The sequence below is a fragment of the Lucilia sericata genome, unplaced genomic scaffold, assembly GCF_015586225.1.
Source record: "Lucilia sericata isolate MDLA Ls3-8-SP2 unplaced genomic scaffold, ASM1558622v1 Contig000045F_arrow, whole genome shotgun sequence".
NCBI classification, from domain to species: Eukaryota; Metazoa; Arthropoda; class Insecta; order Diptera; family Calliphoridae; genus Lucilia; species Lucilia sericata.
Window position 1 is genome coordinate 1,045,040 of NW_023994083.1, and position 22,461 is coordinate 1,067,500.

The 22,461-nt window shown below is 29.0% G+C and overlaps 2 protein-coding genes across 4 annotated transcripts in view; one reads left to right on the plus strand and one right to left on the minus strand.

Annotated features, from left to right (window-relative positions):
- The window catches only part of LOC119614940, a 42,593-nt gene extending 28,394 nt beyond the window's left edge, over nt 1–14,199 (plus strand). For 2 of the 3 annotated variants that reach the window (XM_037971044.1, XM_037971037.1), the window contains 5 exons: nt 3,903–4,135; nt 5,965–6,187; nt 7,446–7,584; nt 7,682–8,152; nt 12,573–13,830. In XM_037971044.1, the coding sequence (XP_037826972.1) occupies nt 3,903–4,135; nt 5,965–6,187; nt 7,446–7,584; nt 7,682–8,152; nt 12,573–13,830 (2,324 nt within the window). Of the gene's footprint in view, nt 1–3,902; nt 4,136–5,964; nt 6,188–7,445; nt 7,585–7,681; nt 8,153–12,572 lie in introns of all 3 variants that reach the window. The other variant, XM_037971031.1, reaches the window with a different exon arrangement.
- The window catches only part of LOC119615002 (putative odorant receptor 85e), a 206,978-nt gene that overhangs the window by 173,260 nt on the left and 11,257 nt on the right, over nt 1–22,461 (minus strand). The window lies entirely within an intron of this gene.

Genomic DNA, 22,461 nt, shown 5'->3' on the forward strand with positions numbered 1-22,461 from the left:
TACCATCTTAAATACACCAATCGATTTAAAATCATTTTCTGATTCTATTAGTCCTTCCGTCCGTCCGTTAAATAACCTGTATCTCGATAAAAATGGCTCAGCTAAGTTTTATAAACATTTTTCGGATTTCGAATTTATTGTACCATATTTGACTCACAAACAGAGCTCCCTTCAAAAAAATACTTAAATGTCCACAATTTACTTACAAAGACTAGTATCGCACAAATATATATATTTATGAAGCCTATTTCAGAAAAAAGTGTTTTTCGTCAATAAATTTCTTAAATATATATTATTAAATAAAAATATCAGAACCAAGGAAGTTAGTTATTTAGTTTTTTTTTACTCGTTCTCATTAAAAAACAAAAAGTTGAGGTTTGCTGAACTCTGAAAACCGAAAAAGGTTAAAATTGGGTTCAAAAAATTTATGATTTATTTTTTTAATAGTATTAAAATAATTATTTTCTCGTGAATAATTTTAAGCGAAAGCCTACAAAGTTATAGCTGTTTAAAGTTAAAAGTTTAAAAAATTCCGAAGATAGCTTTTTTTACTGGATCTCAAAAGTTGAAGTATATTACCCACAACGTAAGACCAAAAATACAATGAAATTAACACAAATACTTGCAAATAAATTTGATTTTTAAGTGTTTTTTTAACCTCTTCAAAAAAAATATATATATATATGTATATATATATTTTACGAAGTACACATGGAGAACCAAAAATTCAAAATCGATTTTATTATTGATCCTAATGTATTGCATCAAAACAAATGTTCACACAAAAAATGGGACTCCTCCGACCATGATTTGCGATTTTATTGACAAAAAATAAAAGGCCCTATCTACAAAAAAATGTTGTTTGTTTAATAAAAATAAAACGCACTGATAGAAACAAAATTTTCAATTTTTTTATTTCCATATTAAGAATCAGCACACCAAATAATACTAGAATTACTAAAAATTATTTAAAAAATGTTTCATCGATGGTCTGTGTAATCAGAAACTCGTTAAAATAAAAACCTGTTCGGTTAATTTAAATTGTGTAGAGAAATGTTATATACACATGAATACATATACTTTTTTATATTGCATTTAATGCAAAAACGTACTTTTTTCAAACAGCTTTTCGATTTTCTTATAAGCATCACTGTCAGCAACCGGTACCAGTTTTAATTAGCAGGCTGGTGTGGTTCATCGATTTTTAATGCAATAAAATCCCTCGTATTTAGTCCAAATTAAGAAAATCTGGATTTACCATATATTGCAATGATTCTACTCATAAAGAAAGAAATGAGTACAAAATTAAATCAAAATAGGAATTAATTCCAGAATTTGCTTATTTATAATAAGAAAACAAAAGATCATTAATTTACATAGGTTTGTTTCTAAATTTCAGAGCTGTACATACATCATTAATTTTTGAATTAATTCGTGAATTATTTGTGAATTAAATTAGCAAATTTTGGAGTAATTCTTTTTACATAAAAAACATGAGTCAATTTATATGAAATTGGTAAAAATAAATTGTAATTCATTTCCAACTCAAATGAATTGCAATTCGTTTCTAATTTAAATGAATTTGTCAAATGAATTGCAATTCATTTCCAATTCATTTGAATTGAATTGATTTTGAATTATTTCAAATGAATTAGAACAAGTAAGAGTGCTATATTCGGTTGTGTCGAATCTTATATTCCCATCATCAAACCGTATGCCGTAAAAGGAATGTTCCCCTATAAACATCAGAGTGATATTACTCATCAAATTTACTGAGGAGGATCTTATACGGGAGGTAGGGTGAATTATTGACCGTTCTTCATAAATATTTTTAGACCGATTTTGGTTTATATAAAATATGTTTACATCGAACATCAATTCCTGACACTTTCCACATGAAATTCGGATTTACGTTCCTATAAAAGTTTCTTAGGTTTTGGTTTCGTAAGAATCTTATTTATGTCAAATTTCATCTCTATACTCGTACTTTCAGTAATCAGTAAGTCAGTAATGAGCGTTAAAGTAATTATCTGAAGGGGTAGGTTCAATTATTGAGCGATCCATATAAAATTTGGTAGAGAGATTTTGGCTCATATGAAATACTAGTACTTTTTAAACCGTTAAAGCTCTTTTTCGAGGGTCATCTTGTATGAGGGCTATCCGAAAACGTGAACCGATATTGCCCATTTTCAATACCAAACAAACCTTACCTATAGAGAATATTTGTGGAAATTTAAACCCTCTAGTACATTCCGTTCGGACTCTATTGTACTTTCAACAGATAGACATGGCTAGATCGTCTTAGAATTTGTTAAGGACCCAGAATATATATACTTTTGTGGGTCTATGGCCAATATTTCGATGTGTCACCATTCTTTTTAATGGTGGATATAAAAAGGAATTGGCAAATTATTTCCAACTCATTTGAATTGAATTGATTGAAATATGAATTGATTTTGTTAGTAAAACTACACTGTAGATTTACTTAAAAATCTACAGAAAGTTATTGTTTAAGGTGAAGGATTAATTCTAAGTAAATATTTTCTTGATTTAGTTATATGTGAAAGATCAGCTTTTCAATTTTCGTACAGAATTATTTCATTTTGGTTTGAAGAAATTTCATTTTTAGATCCCCTAGATCTGCTTTTGAATTTGATTGATTGCTCACTTTTGATTTAATTCATTTGAATTGCAATTCATTGTTCAAATTCATTTGAATTAATTCAAAATCAATTCAATTCAAATGAATTGCAATTCATTTGTCAAATTCATTTGAATTAGAAACGAATTGCAACTAATTTGGCAAATTCATTTGAATTGGAAATGAATTACAATTCATTTGAATTAGAAACGAATTGCAACTCATTTGGCAAATTCATTTGAATTGATTCAAATTTCATTCAATTATCTTTGTTGTGAAAGGAATTAATTCAAAATTAAGCCAATTCGTAACAAATTAAAATCTGAAATGAATGTAATGAAAAACACTAATTTCTATATTTTTCATTCTAAGAAAAAATTCAAATAAATGGTAACACACTTTATGTGTGCATTAAAAAATACTTTCTCATTACGGTTAGTTATTATTTTACGAATACTCCTGACATTAGATCTTTCGCTAAACCGGAAATCGACTGTATTTATACATAATACACACATATATGTAAGCTTATTTTTCTACTTAAGTAGTATGATAAAACTTCATGAGTTCATGAAATAAATTTAGTTTTTGTTTCAACACCTCTGAGATATTATTGTGCTGGTGTTCTTATTCCAATTATTGTTTAAAAACATGTCAAATGCATGTTACGACCTTTTTTCCTCACTAAAAATAAATTTTCTTTGTAATATTTTTTTATTTAAATTTTATTTTTCAGATTGTTAGTGATTTGTCATTAAAACAACCACATGCAGGGAAATATTTAAACACTCACAAACTTGAAAATAAAATTTAAGAAAACAGTTATCATATGTTTTACATGAACTTAAAGTTAAAACAAACTCAATTGTACACGTGTTTTTTCTCTGGGAAATCCAAATATGCCTAATTTTTATTGTGCGTCCCATTGACGTTTCAGAAAAATTTAGGAAATTTGACATTGGTTTTTAAAGCATATTTTATCCTTAAGTGTATATTCTTGCACATTTATAATTTTAAGACAATGTTTTACTGTTGTAAGGGTTATTTCGATATATATATATATATATATATATATATATATATATATATATATATATATATATATATATATATATATATATATATATATATATATATATATATATAAGATGTATAGAAACCAATATTTTTGTGTTATAGATAATCAACATTTTAATGACCGTTATGTCACTGAAATTTAGTGATTTTTTTATTGTGGTGTTTTTATTTATATTCATTTCAGGCTACTTTCCTTTGGGCTCAGAGCACTGTCTGACGTGGATTTGTTTAGATGTGCTGTTTTGTACTGCCAGTATTATGCATTTATGTACCATTTCGGTTGACCGCTATTTATCTCTTCGTTATCCGATGCGCTTTGGACGAAACAAGACACGGAGGCGTGTAACTCTAAAAATTGTATTCGTCTGGTTACTATCTATTGCCATGAGTTTACCATTAAGTTTAATGTATTCAAAGGTAAATATGTAAAATATGTAAAAATACTCGACCACTTAAATAATTTGAAATTATCCGATTAATTTAATGAAACCACGAATAATTGATTATGAAGGTAATCAAAAACAAAATAGTTGTGATATTTTCTGTTTTAAGAAACCTGATGTAGAGTGTTCATCCTAAACAAATCGACACCTTTTATAAAAATTATTTATTCTAACATGTATTATATTTCAGTAGAAAATCAAATTTCTTTCAAACTATGTATATGCCAGAATTTAATGATTTATGATACGTTCAGCTGTTACTCAGGTATTATAGTTTTTGGACTCGAGACATTTTTACTAGGATCTAACTGTATTAAATTTAACTTATTTTAGCATATTTTTAACTTTTAATATTAGTAATAGTTTTATGGGTAATTCTTAATTTTAAGGCTTTTATTAATTTATTTGATTTCATATTAATGTTATTTAAGATATATTGGAAGTGAGACTCAGCTTTTAGGTTCTAAATACTCAATAAATTGCTAATAAAACGAACTTAAATATAAAAATTCGAAGCAAAAAGTATACATAAACAGCTTTCATTTGAGGTATTAATAATCAAATTCTAACATATAGATTGACAGTAAAACGATTTTCTACTAAAAAATTTTCTTGTTTCTATTTTTTGTGCCGGTACTGTAAATACATGGAAAACTTTAAAGTTATTAAAAATTCCCCAGGCTATTAACGAGTCTCAGAGCACTTGAATAAGCTTATATTCTTATTTTGGGAATTCTCGGTGTACAATAATGAATTATTATTTATTTGTCGGCCATACTAAATAAAAAAGACTGGAACTTATATTATAAAGTCCGATATTTAAAATAACAGCGTAGAAACCAAAATTCACACTTTAAATCACATGGAAACAGTGGGGTTACACTGGTGGAAATTCTAAAAGCAAGCTAATTTTTTGGTGATATTTAAAGTCATTAGAAAATGCAAAATAACGTATCATCATTTTGAAAATTGTGAGGTGAGAGGGAAAAATTGCTGAGAAATTAAAAGTTTTTTTTAAAGTTATTTATCGTTAGAAATCAAATAAATATTCGAATTAAGCTCTTTTCATGATATGTTATTTTGTATTTTAAATGACGATATGTATGTATGTCTGTTTGAAATAAGTACGTATGTAGAGGCAGTAATATGGCATATAAATGTATACATACATAATTCGACTCGACCGTATGAATTTTGAAGGTTTATGCTTTGATTCTTATTCGTTTATTATATTAACCACAAAATAATGGAATTCAAAGTTTTTTGTTTGTTTTTAACCTAACTCATGTTTAGTATTGATTTGTTTGTACGCTGAAGATTTTGTTTATTTTATAATTTTTTGGTTTTACATTTATTTTATTTATGTACACATGTGTTTAGTTTGTGTATATGTGTAAAATCGTTTTTTTATACCCTTCACCATCGTGAGAAGGGTATATATAAATTTGTCATTCCGTTTGTAATACAATTTTTCGTCTATATATGGTATATATATCGCACACCCAGTACAAAAGTGACTCAACTCAAAATTTTAATTGTACGTCTTTATATTCTTTAAGCCTTAAGTTTAAGCCTTAAACTATACACAAGATACTTGTTTATCTCTAAAAAATGTCAGTGTATTTTGTTGCTGTTAACTGTTGAAGGAAAGAAAACGTTATGTCTTTCGTTATGTTTCAGAATTTGTAAGAAATTTGTTCCTTTTCTGAAAAAAAAAAAAATTGAATTAAGTCGCTTTTGTACTGGGTGTTCGATATATTCTGCATATTAAATACGTATCTATAATATTGTTTTTTTTTTAAGAATCATGCCTCTGTATTGGTTAATGGTACATGTCAGATACCAGATCCCGTGTACAAACTAGTAGGATCGATAGTTTGCTTTTATATTCCCTTGGGTGTCATGCTGCTAACTTATTGTCTGACTGTGAGGTTACTGGCACAGCAACGTCAGAATCTTGGTGGAACCAATCAAACTGCAACACCCGGTTGGGCAAGTGGATGGTTGGGGCAAACACCAGCATTGGGTAAGTGTACAGAATATATGTAAATACTAAGAATATACATACATATGTATATCGCTCCTTTACAACATTTGCAAAGCGGCTTAGAATGTTTTACGTTATTTTGCTATTTTTCACATATTTTTAACATCGTATGTTATAAGAAATAATAAATATTATGTATACCTACATTCACACATACATACATACATACATACATACATACATACATACATACATACATACATACATACATACATACATACATACATACATACATACATACATACATACATACATACATACATACATACATACATACATACATACATACATACATACATACATACATACATACATACATACATACATACATACATACATACATACATACATACATACATTACATACATACATACATACATACATACATACATGGTGTCTGATAAACACCGCGTCAGTAAAACAGTTAAGAAAACTTCAGTCCCAGAGGAATTTTTAATATTTTTGTGTCGTGAAAACCATTGCTAAAAAGTTGTGAAGAAGACCCATACATTTCTTATTAAAAATAACTAAAACTCTAAATATTAAATATTTTTTCTTAAATGAATAATTAAAAAATGACGTCCAAGATTTTTTCTGAACTTAGATGGCCTGATTAAAGAAATCCATATAGAAATCAATCGGGGAAATATTTTGATCGAAAAGGGTCGGTAAAAAATTTGAAAAATTAATTTTCAGATGCGAATATCTGCTAAGGTATAATAGATAATTTATAGGTAAAACTTAAACCTACAACACTTCCTCTGTACGCATGTACCGTTTAGAAGTTACAGAATTATTTCCCTCGTTTTTATTTCTATGCCACTATGTAACGGTTAAATAAAAATAAACTATGTACTTCTACTTCTTCTGGCAAAGTATATAACGCGTTGCTGCGAACAATGCGTGTTGTATACTTCTACCTTTATAGATAGTGGAATCGATTAAGCTATGTCCGTCTGTTTGTTGAAATCAATTTTCTGAATTTTCGGGATCTAAATCTTCAATAATTCTATCATATATGTATGCCTTCAAAAAGTTTTTTGGTGAGATGGGTATTGTTTTTTTGTACAGACAGACGGATATGGCTTAATCGACTCCGCTATTTCGATTTTCAAAAAAAAAAAAAAAAAAATATGTATGTAATTAAGTTTTTGTTTTTCAATAAATATTAAAGATTTTGTATTAAACAACTTCATTCAAATGGCATTATTCATGTTTATAAAACGTGCATTTACAGAAAGACGTTGTACATGGCGACGTCTTTTAAAAACAGGCCACAATACTACTACAGCCGTGGCACATGCTCATTCGGCAAACTCAACAGATACAGAATTATCAACATTAGATAATCATGAACTGTGGTTACCGGAGTCAAGGTAATATTTAATATTTTGTTATATTTGTATATATATTTTCAAAATGATTTATTTGCAATTTTCAGCAATTAATGAATTCTGTAATCTATATTTTCAGTGTACCTGAAACAAAACATACAACAATGACTGCATTGCAACAATTTGGGGCAGAAATGCTTAAACTATCGAGAGGTTTAGAATCTGTAGCTTCTTCTTCAACAACATCCCCTACCAAATCCGAATTATCAACTGGATATTTGTTGTCTTTTCCACACATGCCTTTACAAAAACAAAACTCTTTGCAGCAATACTCTTTACCTCATCACCAACAATTCGAGCTACACAATCAACATCACCAAAATGTACATAACCAATTGCAGTTGCACACGAGCACAAATCAACAACAATTATCCACCGGACATCGGTCGTCGAAACATCAAGAACAACATGATCTAAATTTAGTAGACAAACCAAAGTTCATAAAAAACCATGAGTATCGGGCAATTACTACTTCGTCATCATTAACAAACCCTACAAAACCATTTCTAACAGTCATGACTTTCTCACAGGACTTTAGAACACGAAAGCGGTGAGTGTTCTGTATCATTTACATATAATAAGTAAGAATGTATATAGCAAGAGTAAGGGTAAATATGGGTCTATCCTTATAAATATTGATAGAGGAATTTATTTCTACATTAATGTTATTCATTGGGGGTATCGAAATAATGGACCGATTTTAACCATTTTCGTCCATGGGTCAAAAGAAGAGTATGTGCCAAATTTCATCAAATTATCTTTAAAACTGCGACCTGTAGCGTGTGCACACGCTTTACATGGACACACAGAGGGTCAGGCAAATCAACTCAGAAAGTGATTCTGAGCCGATTGGTATACTTTAGGGTGCGTGTATGACCCATATTTTTGGGTGTTACAAACATCAGCACAATTGCATAAAACCCTCCCCACTACACACAGTGGTATAGGAAAAAAAAAAGAGGGAAATAATTCGGTAACTTCTAAACGGTTAATCCGATTTTAATGAAATTTGGTATGCACAAAGAGGAGGTGTTGTCGAGTTTAGGTTTTGAATTTGGACCTTATAGGCCAACCAGGTGCCCGGCGGGGGGTCCTCAAATTAGGACACCTCGGCTATGTTAAATTTTTAAAACGATCCTATTTCTTCATTTGAGTTCCGATTTAAAAAAAATTTCGTATATAGAATCTCCTCATCGAGCACTATAAAAAATGTTGTCATAGCAGTAAATTATCTCTTATAGTTTAGGAGATATTCGCATTTGAAAATTAAAATTTTAAAATTTTTACCGTCCTTACTTTAGTTTTTTTGATAATAGCAGGTCCAAATATTTCCGATTTTCGCCATTTTTTTTTTATTTGCTTAACAACAAGTTTATATACCAAGCAGTGAAAGAATTATGTAAAAATCATGACTGAGTCCAAAGTTATAGGCATTTAAATTTAAAAAATTAAAAAAAGGCGATTTTTTGTCATTTTTTTGGGAAAAAAGTATCTTTTTCTTTTTAAGTTATCTAAAAAGTTTCTAAGAAGATGTATATAGAATTTATACTTTTTGGAAAGCTGACTTTACATAAAATACGATAAATGAAACAAAACCTAAAAATTTTTGATACCGAGGGGACCAGGTCCATCCAAAAAAACCCTATTTTTTATGGAAAATTAAATTTTGAGCAAAAATTCTCAAATCGCATAGTCGATATCAAATTATAGTGACCTGTTTTATATGACCCAATAAGTTCTTAATCATTTTGTAACGGGTTTCGATAACCCCGCCCCTGGTATGGATATAATAGGCAAAAAACCAAAAAATCCCATTTTTGGGATTTTTTAAAACTTTTTTGGGAATTCCGGGATTTCTAATAAGAAAATTCGAAATTTTTATTTAATTTTGGATTTTGAGTAAAAAAATCTACCTAACTGTAAAATTTCATCAAAAAATATTCATAAATAAAATTTTTATTGCAATTTGAAAAATTTGTATCTTCGCAAAAACTGAATAAAAAACATTTTTTAATTTTTTTTAAAAAAAGTATTCCGCGAATTTTTTAATTTTCAAAAATTATATACAGTTTTGAAAAATAGACAAAATTACCTTTCCATTGATATATAACAAATGTTTTTTAAGTGACAAATTAATTAGGGAAAACTCAACATCTTTTAGAAAATTTACCTAGCACTATTATTTTCATCCATATATGTAACAAATTTAAGAGTTAACCTTATGGATGAAAATAATAGTGCTAGGCAAATTTTCTAAAAGATGTTGAGTTTTCCCTAACCTAAACTCCTCTTTGTGCATACCAAATTTCATTAAAATCGGATTAACCGTTTAGAAGTTACCGAATTATTTCCCTCTTTTTTTTTTTCCTATACCACTGTGCTACAGTGGTATAGGGTATAAAAACTAGGGTGATCGATTATAAAACATGGCCTAACTGATTTTTAACAGTTTAAAAGATAATAACTTTAGATCTAGTCGTCTGATTTACATTACTTCTTTAATGTAAAAAAAATTGGTCCTAGCAAAAGTTGTCCAAAGGAGATATCTATTTATTCAATATTTCCAAAAAAATTTTTTTAATTTTTTTTAAATATATTTTTTTTAAGTTTTTTTCCAAGATCCCCTTTTTTGGCTCAGATGAAAGGTTATACAATTTCGTAAGTAACCAGAAAGCTCTTAAAGCTCTTCCTTTTGAGCAAAAAAATAACAACAACGAAGTCCATTTAAAAAAATGGGGGAAAATTAAGTGCCAAATATTGAAAAAAATCTTATTCTTGAGTTAAAAAATACCTGTTCTTGATCGATAGAGCTGAAAATTTGTGTCTGGCCTACTATCAAATAGTACTAAACATAGTGCAAATTTCAAAATTTCCAATCGATTTTTTGAGTTGGGTCACTTGACATGAAATTGGCCATATATATATTTTTATACCCTACACCACCATAGTGGGGAGGGTATTATACGTTTTTGCTGATGTTTGTAACGCACAAAAATATTGGTCCTAAACCTTAAAGTATACCGATCGACTCAGAATCACTTTCTGAGTCGATTAAGCAATTTCCGTCTGTCCGTCCGGCTGGCTGTCCATGTAAACCTTGTGCGCAAGGTACAGGTCGCAATTTTCAAGATATTTTGATGAAATTTGGACCATACGTGTGGTTCGGTCCAACGACGAAAATGGTTGAAATCGGTCCATTATTTCACCTAGTCCCCATACAACCCTACCCTCCGAAAAGAGCTTTTGAGTTTATAATTATGTTAAATATTGTAGTATCGTTAAAACTTATTTCTATATACGCCTTAATAATACTACCGATTTTCGTAATTATCGGACTTTATTTGACCCTAGCTCCCATACAAAGTCCCCTTCAGAAAATGACTTGAAAGTCAATAATTCACTAATAAACACTCTAATCACTTTTTTCAACAAATTGTTAAAATATTTCAGAATTAAGGTAAACTACTAAAATGCTTTATTATTAAAAATAATCCATATTTTTAACATACTCAGTAGTGTACTTGTTTTTTTTTTTTATTTACTACTTGTTTTTTTTTTTATTTAAGAATTTTTATTCATAACCGAGATCATATTTAAGCAATTGATTGATGAAAAACTAATTTTCCAGAAGCTTGGGGAAATATGGAGCGATCCTCATAAAATTTTCCTAAAATCTATTTATGCAAAATTTTGTCGCAACGTTAGTCTTTTTAAGCGATTTTTGGACAATTAAGTCATATTCTGAAGGGGGCGACTCAGTGATGATTTCAGTGAAAAATTCTAAAAGAGATTTTTAAATGGTGGCTAGGGTCAAATATTGACCGATTTTGTGGATGGGTTTATGTTTAAATAAAATTTATTTGAGTACATTTTCCAGATGACAGTTTAAACATTTCAATTTCAAATGAATAAATATATTGTTATGCTAATTTTATTTTTTTTGCGAGATCTTTATATGAATTATGGATAATAAAAGGTATAAAAATTAGTTCGTTACTTTTCATATATTAGCGGTACATGTGATTTGAATTTAGAATATTTCGAAGAAAATATTTTGTTGGTAATATTTTGAAAAATTAGTCGTAATAATTTGCTATTATATTTTGTAAATAAAACCTTATCAAATTATTTTAGTCCAAATATAAGAAAAATGCATAAAAACTTTTAGTAAAATCGGATTATGTTAACCTATAAACTGTGAAGGTTAAAGTAAAATAGGATTTTGTACCTGTCAATAAACATTGATTGTTATTCCTTTCAAAAAGTGTGGAGTATTTTTAAATGTTTTTCAGAAAGTAAATCTTTTTCAGAAAGTTTTCGTACAATATATGTACATAGCATAATGTCCTCTGATTTTTAAAGCTTTTGTTGCATTAAACCAACATCCGTTTCCACATAAATTGTTGAACAATAACAAAGAATTTATTAAAAAAAAAAGAAAAAGAGGTGCCCATGTTGAAATATCATAAAAAGAGAACTTTCACAAAATAAAGAAGAATAATAAGTAATAAAAACATAAAAGTCGTCGATGACTTTGTACACTTTTTCCATTTACCATTTTAATTTTTTCTTTTGTTCTTTTTTATAAAAATGATTTGTTCACGGAATTAAATTGTGTTGACGCGACAAACCACTGAATGCTGAAATGGCGAGAGGGGGAAGTAAAGTTCGCTGGAGCCTGCCTTCCTTTTGGGGTTTCTTTCATTTTGCAAAAGAAAAAAAAAAACAATATGAAATGTCCTTTTATTTTCCTTTTCAGGATGAACGCATAATTACAAAAGTTATAAAACGTTTTAGTATCAAGTAATTTTATTGATATTTTTTATATTTATTATAATTGAAAACACTCTTTGAATTATTGTTGAGAAAAGAGGCTAAAAATCTGCTGATTTTAATTTGATAAAACTAAGAAATTCACAGATAAAACAATGAATAATTAAAATGTATACGATATTTTTTATTCATTAAAGGTCCTTATCGCCGGTGTCCGGAAGCTGTAAATATATTTTTACTAAAAAAAGAAGAGCTTCTATGGCAGCTCACATACCACCACCTAATACTCCAACTACTCCATTGCCACAAAGACGAAATCGTTTCTATAGTTTACCAAAAAATATTTTATTAGCACGACAATCGACTACATCGCTTACAAAGAACTCCTCCGATGAGCTGCTGTCTACAAAGACAACGAGTTCTCCAAATAAAACATACTACTCCGATTCTGAGGTGGATGGTAAAGACAGTGGAAAACACAAAAAATGTTCAGCCGAAGACAATGATTCAGAATTTCTTCAGTTGCCTCCTATATGCACGTGTCCGTATTTTGGCAACAAACCCCTGCAGAACTGCTTAAAGCCGGCAGAAGTTAAAATTATACCAACCACTTTCAGGATGACAACAACATCGCCCAGCGACATTGTAACTACATCGACAGGAGATGAGAGCAGTTTAGTCTTAACTAACACTACAACAACATCTAGTTTAAGTCCACATACTGTCCCCATCTTGAACTGCAATCATTCGGCAAGTTCCCTGACGGTTCACTCCACTAGCGATGGTTGCTATTTAACTGCTCCTCAAACACCAAAACGAAAATTAAGCATATCAAAAACTGCCTCCATTGTAACGTGGGATTCGGGGAGACATCGCAGAAGGGGTTCCAGTTTTGGTGGAGCACACACTTCTTTGCTGCTAACACCCACTAAAACAGGCTCTTTAACAACATCTACGTCGGCGACACCGTTGAGAAGATCGGCCACTTTAAGAAGTCATAAAAATATGAATTACAGTGCCGCCGACATGGCTCCTGCAAGTTCGATGAAAACAAAATCCAAATCCCCCCACTCGTCACCATGCCTTTTGCAACGCAATCAAACAATAAGGTCACACCATTCTCGAAATTCCAGTGTGATTTCAAGAAACTCCTCACGCCATGGCCGTATAATTCGACTCGAACAAAAAGCCACTAAAGTATTGGGGGTGGTATTTTTCACATTTGTAATCTTGTGGTCACCATTCTTCGTGCTGAATCTTTTGCCCACCGTATGCGGAGATTGCGAAGACAATATAGACCATTGGGTGTTCGACGTGGTCACCTGGTTGGGATATGCTAGCTCTATGGTAAATCCCATATTCTACACAATCTTCAATAAAGTATTTAGACAAGCCTTTAAAAAGGTACTCTTGTGCCGCTACGCAAGTGGGTCAGGGTGGCGGCCACATAGGTAGCATACGCCGGTTCCAACGACCGCATTCAAAAATATTGCTGAAAATAAAAAAAGTGATAAGAGTCATTCCGTCGAAATTCTTGGGGACAACAGATCAACAGGCTTAGACACAGTTGGTAGTTTTAAACCAAAATCATCTATTGTTAAAAATTTCGGTTGGAGGTTCTCTTCGAAAAGTAGCCGTAGCAGGTAAAACATTAACATTACACCAGTGGTAATTACACATATAGCAATAACAATACATTCCTTTTTAATTATAATTGTACAAATAAAAGTAGTATAATAAGAAAATATTCCCTAAAACCTAAAGTATTTTAATGAAATTTTATTTTGTTTAGAAACACTTATCAAGAATCATGATGTATAATTGCATATCTGTAATGTTCGATTATATTTCAGAAATTGCTATACTATACTATACTAATCATTCAAAATCATTGATTTATTTTTCAATAAATCTTCTAGCTGGAAAATAAAAAAATGTGAATGAATTATTTTCAATACCAATGAAATTATGGATTTTTTTGTAATTGATAAACTAAATTATATTGTAACCAGGGTTGGCAAATTTGGTACAATTGTACTTTTCTTGGTACAATTCAATCGTCGAAAGTACAATGATTCACCAATGACTCATTTTGTACAATTTTAAATTCATTTCCTTTTTGAAATAATAATCTGAAATTGTACTTCTGACACAAAGTTCAAAGGTAGGTAGTCCTTCGATAAATTCTTAAGAGGAAAAATACAACTCTTATTTATTCTTTCGTATTGAGAAACCTGGAACAGATTACAACCAGGCAAGCTGTAATAACTTTCAACAAAGAGTATTTATTTAGGTTTATTTTTTTATTCGATCGCTAAAATTTGAAATAATTTTTAGGGTCTTTTAAGTGCTATAGACTTTTAAAGTACTTTTTACTAGTCTAGGTACAAGTCGATGAATTAGTCTTTGCGTTATTTAGCGACTATCCTATTATCTAGTCTTTAGAGTCAAGTCTAGTTTATAGACTACTCTGTGAATTTGCTTCTGGACTAATATATGTACAACATTCTAATCTATAGACTAGTGAATATTCTACTCTTATGTCTAAGCATAAGACTAGTCTTTAGAATAGTCTATTGTCTAGTTTATGTACTAAATTTTTGTGTAGCCCATAGGGAGGCTATATACTGTCTATTCTAGTCTATGGACCAATTTGGTGACCAAATGGACTTGTTTATTGACAAGTCTAATGACTAACCTATGTCTAATACAAATGAACTGTTAATTTTGAAAGTGCTTCATGTTGATATAAAATGTCCCAAACATTTGATTTGGTACAAGTGGGATCAAAAAAGTACAATTGTTAATGCAGTTTTGTACAATTTGAAAATTCTATTTGCCAACCCTGAACTTCTTTGTTAAATTTTTCTAGGACCAATAGGTGAAAAGTTACATTAATTTGTATAAAACCCTGAATGACCAAAATGTCCAACTTTGACCCCGCTCTAACTCCTTCAGTTCTTAAACGATAGAGCTGAAAATTTGTGTCTGACCTACTATACAATAGTACTAACCTTGGTGCAATTTTCATCCAAATCGATTTTTGAGTATTGTGACTTGATTGCCCATATATATGTATATGAATATGAAATATAAGAAGTAAGACGTCTGTCTATATTCCCCTTTGCCGTGTGTGTGTGTTAAAAAATATTAATTTTATAAAATTTCAATTTATTTTACTTTCGCGACTTTAACATTACTTTAGAAATAACAAAAGCAAAAATAAATAAATAAATAAAGAAATAAAAAAATAAAACACAAAGAATACAAAATACACAAGGCAATGAAACCAACACACATTCAAATATACGTTTTTCACAAATACACAAAACAATGAAACCAACATACAATCAAACATAAGTTTTTTTTTTTCAAATACAAATAATGTATCATGATTCCATTGCATATTGTTGCTAAATTTTGGTCAAGTAAATTCCCGAGTCCATGAAAAGTTATTTCTGATATTTTGCTGAAATCGAGAATCGTTAACCCTTTTAAAACTGGGGCATCGATGATAAATTTGTTTTGTATTTTTCTCTGAATACAAAATAGATGTTGCATGGTGTGCCTCAAATTGTTAATTTTTATTACTAATTTCAGTGAAATAGGCGATTTATTTAACAAGATTGGAATCCCAAAAAGACATTATTTTATTAACTGTAGTAATATTATAATTTAAAATGTATTAGAACCTTAAATTTTTTTATTTTAATAGCTAAGTGTATAAATGACGGAAAAAATAAAAAGGATTGCGGGAAATAATTATTTTCGAAAAAGCAAGGTAAGATTTTTGAAGATTTTTCTACTTATTTTCACAGAGCTAAATCTAATACAAATTGGATTAAATACTGCATTAAAACGGATCACATCTATCGAAAGTATGAAGAAAAAATCGTAACGTTGTTATGCAATGCATACACGATGCGACCTTTTTAAATAACTTTGCTTACAATCAAGTTTCGTATATCGCACACAGAAGATGGTATCGTGTGCCTATAACTGCAATTTAAATGTAAAATGTTTCTTATTTGGTATAATAAATAAAATTTTTATTAATTTTATAAAGTAAAACTCCGCATTTCAGCTGAATTTTTAATTTTTTTAATTGTTTTTTACGCACACACGAATTACAGTTAATTTAGGTATTACAAATTAGTATTACATTTAATTATAAGGAAAAAAATCACAATTACAAGTAATTAAAAAACTTCAAAAATAAAACTGTTAAAGTTATAGTTTTTTCAATATTTAGCCAGTCGAAATAACACATTTATTTCCGACATATGTATTTTTATTCTGTCTGTATAGTGCTTTCTAATGCCAACACACCCGTTAGTTTTTTATCAAAAAATTTGGTGGATGGATTGAAATATTTTCTGTTGAATTTAATCGCGATATTTGTGATTAGTGGTATAGGGAACTATTTACTCTGCTATATTTACTGTATGTAAGTTTTTGTCACAGTGTAATTAATGTACACCGTTTGTTATATTTTCAATGAAATTTCCTTCAATTTGTTTTTACAGTGCTGCTTATCCTTGAATAATAGCTTTTGAATTGAAATAAAAATCAATAGAATTACTCAAACATCTATATCTTACTTACACACTGCCATTAAACAATATCAGGTAGTAAAAAATAACCATATCCTGAACACACGTCCAAAACTATAAAACATTCAATATACAAATAATACAGAAACAGTGCCTACAATGAGTCGGTCCTTTTTTATTCATAATTTTTATTGCTGGCTTTATTTACCAACAATACTCAAATAGTTTAAAAATTTCAATAGTTAATGGACTAACTGTTCTTCGAAAACAATAAAGTATATATCGTATATGTACATTAGATAGACTCACAAAAAATGGAGCTGGAGTTAGCCTTCTCAAAATATTCGTTGGGTTTAGTTGGTTCATGAACTGGGCAGTTTTCAATAAAATGTCCTATAGGGGACACGATTATACATGTTCAGTTTTTACCCAGCTTCAAAAAATCTTTGTTTCGTTTAATTTTGATTCCCAAAATATTTTGAGTCTATCGATGACCTCTCGTAAGCTGGACCGGTTACAAAGAAGTCAGTTTTTAGTTTTTTTACAAGTTACAAAATTGAGCACAGTTTATTTCAAATTGAACCTAATATAGTACGCAAACCTTCCAAGTATAATAAATTCTACAAGAGAAGCAGAAAAACATCAAAAGGCGCTATTTTAAAATTGTTTCATAACTGGTATTGAAAAACGAGAAATCAAGGAAGAAAACTGCATTTACAGATTTTAAAAATATTGAAAAGAAGCAAAGTTTTGTAGCTTATACTTTAAAATTTTATGAAAAGGGCTTGCTTCAAAAAAGCACTACCAATAACAAGATTTCCACAGAAAGTGAATCAGTCTAATGTATATATTTATTGTATATTAGATCTGCCCTTTATCGACTTTAAAATCATTTCGATTTAGATACATAAAAACAAAATAAGCCCCATTCAAAATAACTTGACTTTTAAGTGCAAGTCTAATAAATATATAATAGAAAAATATGAATGTTTTATGGAACATTTATTCTGTGCCCCACATGGCAACAAAAAACAATTCATCTCATGACTATAGTTCTTTGTAATAAAGAGAAGTAGTAACAAAATAATGGAATGGATGGAAAGGATATCGCTCATTTACAAGATTGACATAACTCTAAAATTATTATTTCGAGAAAACGGCTTGGAATATTTTACTATAGCTTAAATAACGTGCAATTTGACAAATTAAACCAGATTTATATAAATTTTAAATTAAAATTTTACTTATCTAATATTCGAGGAAAAATTAGTTTTAATTATGACGTTCACTTTTTATTGTAAACATAGACATTTTTTAAAATTTATATAAAACTACACATATAAACGATTTTTTTAACATGTGTTATTAATTTATAATACAATCTGTATCATTTTTTTATCTATTACTCTTACATTAGTATTTTATGATGTAACTGAATGTAATAAAATCATTTTTAAATTTTAACACAAAACAAAACAAAAAGATTTATATGTAATAACATTTTATCAATATTTTTAATTGAGAATTCGAATACATTCTTAGAGTTAGTTACCGATTGACAGTAGACTTTCATTCCATTATTGAAGAAAGATTTCAGTTTAACTGATATACTTACACAATTTCACCTACAAAATGTTTGCTGTTATGCTTTCTTTGTAAAGCCATTTTTTGGAATGAACGTTGGTTTTGAAAAACTCAAATAAAATTTGATCTAGATTACATTTCGAAAACGCTTAAAGTTTAAAGTTATTAAATAAATCTATGTAAAATTCAAAAAATCTTAAAAAAATTTTTCGAAAAATTTCATGATTTTTAAAATATCACAAAAATTTATGAACGCCATGTCATCCTTTAGCATGAAAAGTGAACAAATTGTATATATGTTTTACATAAAATATATTTTTTTAAATTAACCCCGTAGTTGAATCATCTTAATATACTTACATACATACATAAAATAAACATACACACTTAGGTACATACAATGTTATTAAGTCTTTCAAATAATTCAATTAAAATCATCATCACTACACTGCGTGCTATAGGTACTGTGAGTATGACTATAATGTGATAAAAGGTTAAATAACAATATTAAAGCAAAATTAATAAGTTATTACCAAGTTTATATTTTACTAAATATTTATATTAGATATCAAATTAAGTGCTTGTATTACTTTTTACCTTCAAATGCATTTTTAATAGATTCCATGAAAGAAATATTCCTAAATTTTGCTTTTAAGCAAAACATGTCATAAAATTATAAAATAACGCATTTTATTGCAAGAAATTTTTATTCCATTCATGAAATAACTCCCCACGAAAACAACGAAATATAGGGATATAATTCGCTTTTTACGGCATTATTTCACATTTAAAATTGGGAGTTATTTCATTATGAAATAATTCCTCAAAATTCAAAAATTAAATAATATTTTTGGGGAGTTATTTCATTATATTACTTTTATCACACGAAATAAAAAAAATATGTTCGAGAGTAAAATTAAAAATTGTTGATTCAAATTCACAAAGTTTGATGAAATAAATGGTAAAAAGTTAGTAAATATTTTTAATTTTTTTTACTCATTATTGAAGACCATTAGGTTGTTAATTGAAAACAAGAGAGAACAGAACCAACTACTTCTTGATTAGCATTTTAAGTCATTATTTTAACACAGTGATGTCATTGGAGGCAAGTACATCCACGCTCGCTTACAAATAGGGAGTTTAAGAAGTACTTGCAATTTCTCTTACTAAGAAGTTGTTAAGTAAGTTGTTTTATTTTTTAATAATAAAAAGAGCCAGCTAGAATACGAACCAGGGACTTCGGTTTGCTAGGAAAATGTTCTACTCGCTGCATCACCGCTTAGCTAATTTATTGCGCGTCAAATAATGGTTTTCAAATACAAATCTAATTTTGTTTTATTTTTTGTAAAACACAATTCTTAAAAAGCAATTAAATAAAATGTGTAAACAAAATGACAAAGCCGAAATTCTTATATCAGATTATAAGAATGTCATTACAAGAGTACCTATAAGTAATGCAGGCGGTAAGTAGTAGTCATTGAAAAGTAAATGGTTATGGAAGTACAACCCGTTACCGAGTTTTTGCTGGGATATTATTCGTACACTATACTAGAGCACAATTCCTAGTATAGAGAAAACTGTATTTGCGAAAATTTCTGTATTACTTTGTCGAATTGAATAAATTTTGGTATGGACATTTGCGTATGTTGGATCAATACATAAACATAACTACACACAAATATTTTTTATATTTTTAAGATTTTAACGCGTTTTTAGTAAAAAGGATATATGACACCAAAACCAACATATTGAATCCTGATTATTTATATATAATTATTAGAAAGTTTCAGAATTTTATTTTATGGGAAGTATATGAATCCTTGACCAATTTTTTTTAACTATTCCAATTTACAACAATGAGCCAAATTTCGAAACCCCACAATAAATCCTTCTATTTTTGTCCAATGAATGTATGAAAACGAATCACTGTGGGGCGCCTGTGTTTTCTCCTCTGGAGAATATTATACACCGGCTTCGCTAAGAATACACTCTCCGTGTATCAAGAGCGTTCGGCTTTAGGTGGGCTATTAGGAAATCTTTACTAAACAAAGCCGGTGTTGGACATAATATAGAGCGGTAAATCCTTGCGTCCGGACATAGGCCGACTATTTAGGAAATATTTATTAAGCGAAGCCGTTGTTGGACATATCATAGAGGAAAAAGTCTTTGCGCCCGGCCGTTGTCCTGCTATTTAGGAAATCTTTATTCAGCGATTAATCTGAAATGTATGAAACTTTGGAGTCCCACTCGAAAGTATGCGCGACCTACTTTTTATAATATAATTTGTTATTTTTTTTAATCTTCAGATTTCGAATTTTTAAATGGGAACTTATGTCATTTTAAAGTTAGGGATTTGTTTCATATGAAATAAATCCCCAAAAATGGGGAGTTATTTCATTTTAATTTAAGGAGTTATTTCATTTCGATGGGGCTTTATTTCATTTTTAAATTGGGGAGTTATTTCATAATAAAAATCATGCTAACTTATAACAAAGATTTGTTTTTTTTTTTGTCGACCAAAAATCGCTAACACGTGATAAAAGTTTTCATAAATATAAATTAGTAAGATTATTAAAAACGTCTAGTTAATAACGCAATTTTTCTCGAATTAAATAGTTTTTGCTCTCTTAAAACTAGACTTTGATTGATTTAGCACTTTTGTACATAGGGTATCAATATATAGTATTTTTAATACAAAATTTATATGCAATTACTTCATTCGTCACAAAGATTATTCTTGCATTACCATATTTTCGTCCCAATTTACTTTTTTCAAGTAGTAAATCCAGGTATTTTCTATCCCCCGTATTTTTTGTCAAATACGCATTTATTCTTTACTGTTCCTTTAAAGCACTTGGGAACAAAATTACCCAAGTGTTCAAAAAAAAAAAAGCAATATCAATTTAAATGACGCTCTTTGTTATTTAAGGAATATCATAACAAAAAATGTTATTCTAAATATAAAAAATAACCCTTTTTGAACATTTAAAATTTAATATTATATAAAAAATTATCAGTTCAAAATGTTCAACTCAACTTTAGCCCATAGACAAAAAGAGATTTTGCATTATTTTTGTTATTCCTTAAATTAAATAGAGCTTTTGGGATAGATTGTGTTTCTAAGCGTTAATTTTGTTTTTGCCTCTGTTGTTTTAATTATAGAACTATAATATAATGTTTTGATATTACAGCTGAATATGTAGCCACGTAAAACACTTTATATAGAATATATTTTTGATTTTCCTGGTTATTACAAAATTTTTTTCGTAGTAAAGCTTTGTTGAGAATTCTAACTTTAATCTGAATTACTAGGGAACACGACTTTTTTTAAAAGTACATTTAAACAAAAAATAAATTCCCCAAGATTTCACTTCAAGAAATTTCTAGTCTGATGTTCATAGATTTTGTTAATATTTTTTAATCTTGGTACTTTTTTAACAATTCAGTGTTGTCTACTTGGCTTAATAATGACAAAAACTGTGTCGGAGGCACATTCTTCACTATCGTCTAGGAAGTTTATTAAAAAATAATTTATTTTTCGAATTTTTTACGTTTTTTTCATACAAAAAATATTTTAACCGTCAGAATATCTACCGGTTAAACGACATCCGGAGGTTGAGATAACGGGCCTAGAACCAATGTAGAAAATAAAATAACGACGGGTTTCAATCTATTTCGAGCTGAATGTCTGACAGCCCTGTTTGTATACCGAAATGGTTCTCGCAAAGATATTTCTCACATTTATGGTTAGAAACAATTTAAATGTAATAGTTATTTCAGTATTTCTTCTGATAAAAGCTTTTTATAAATGTAATTAAACTCTATTATTTTGATATTCATAGTGAAATCCCATTGCTTAGGCCTAGATCAAATACACTACACTAAATAATTTTTGTGGTTTATACAGACTCGGATTCAGAACTGCTCAAAAATCAAATCTTCAAAAATT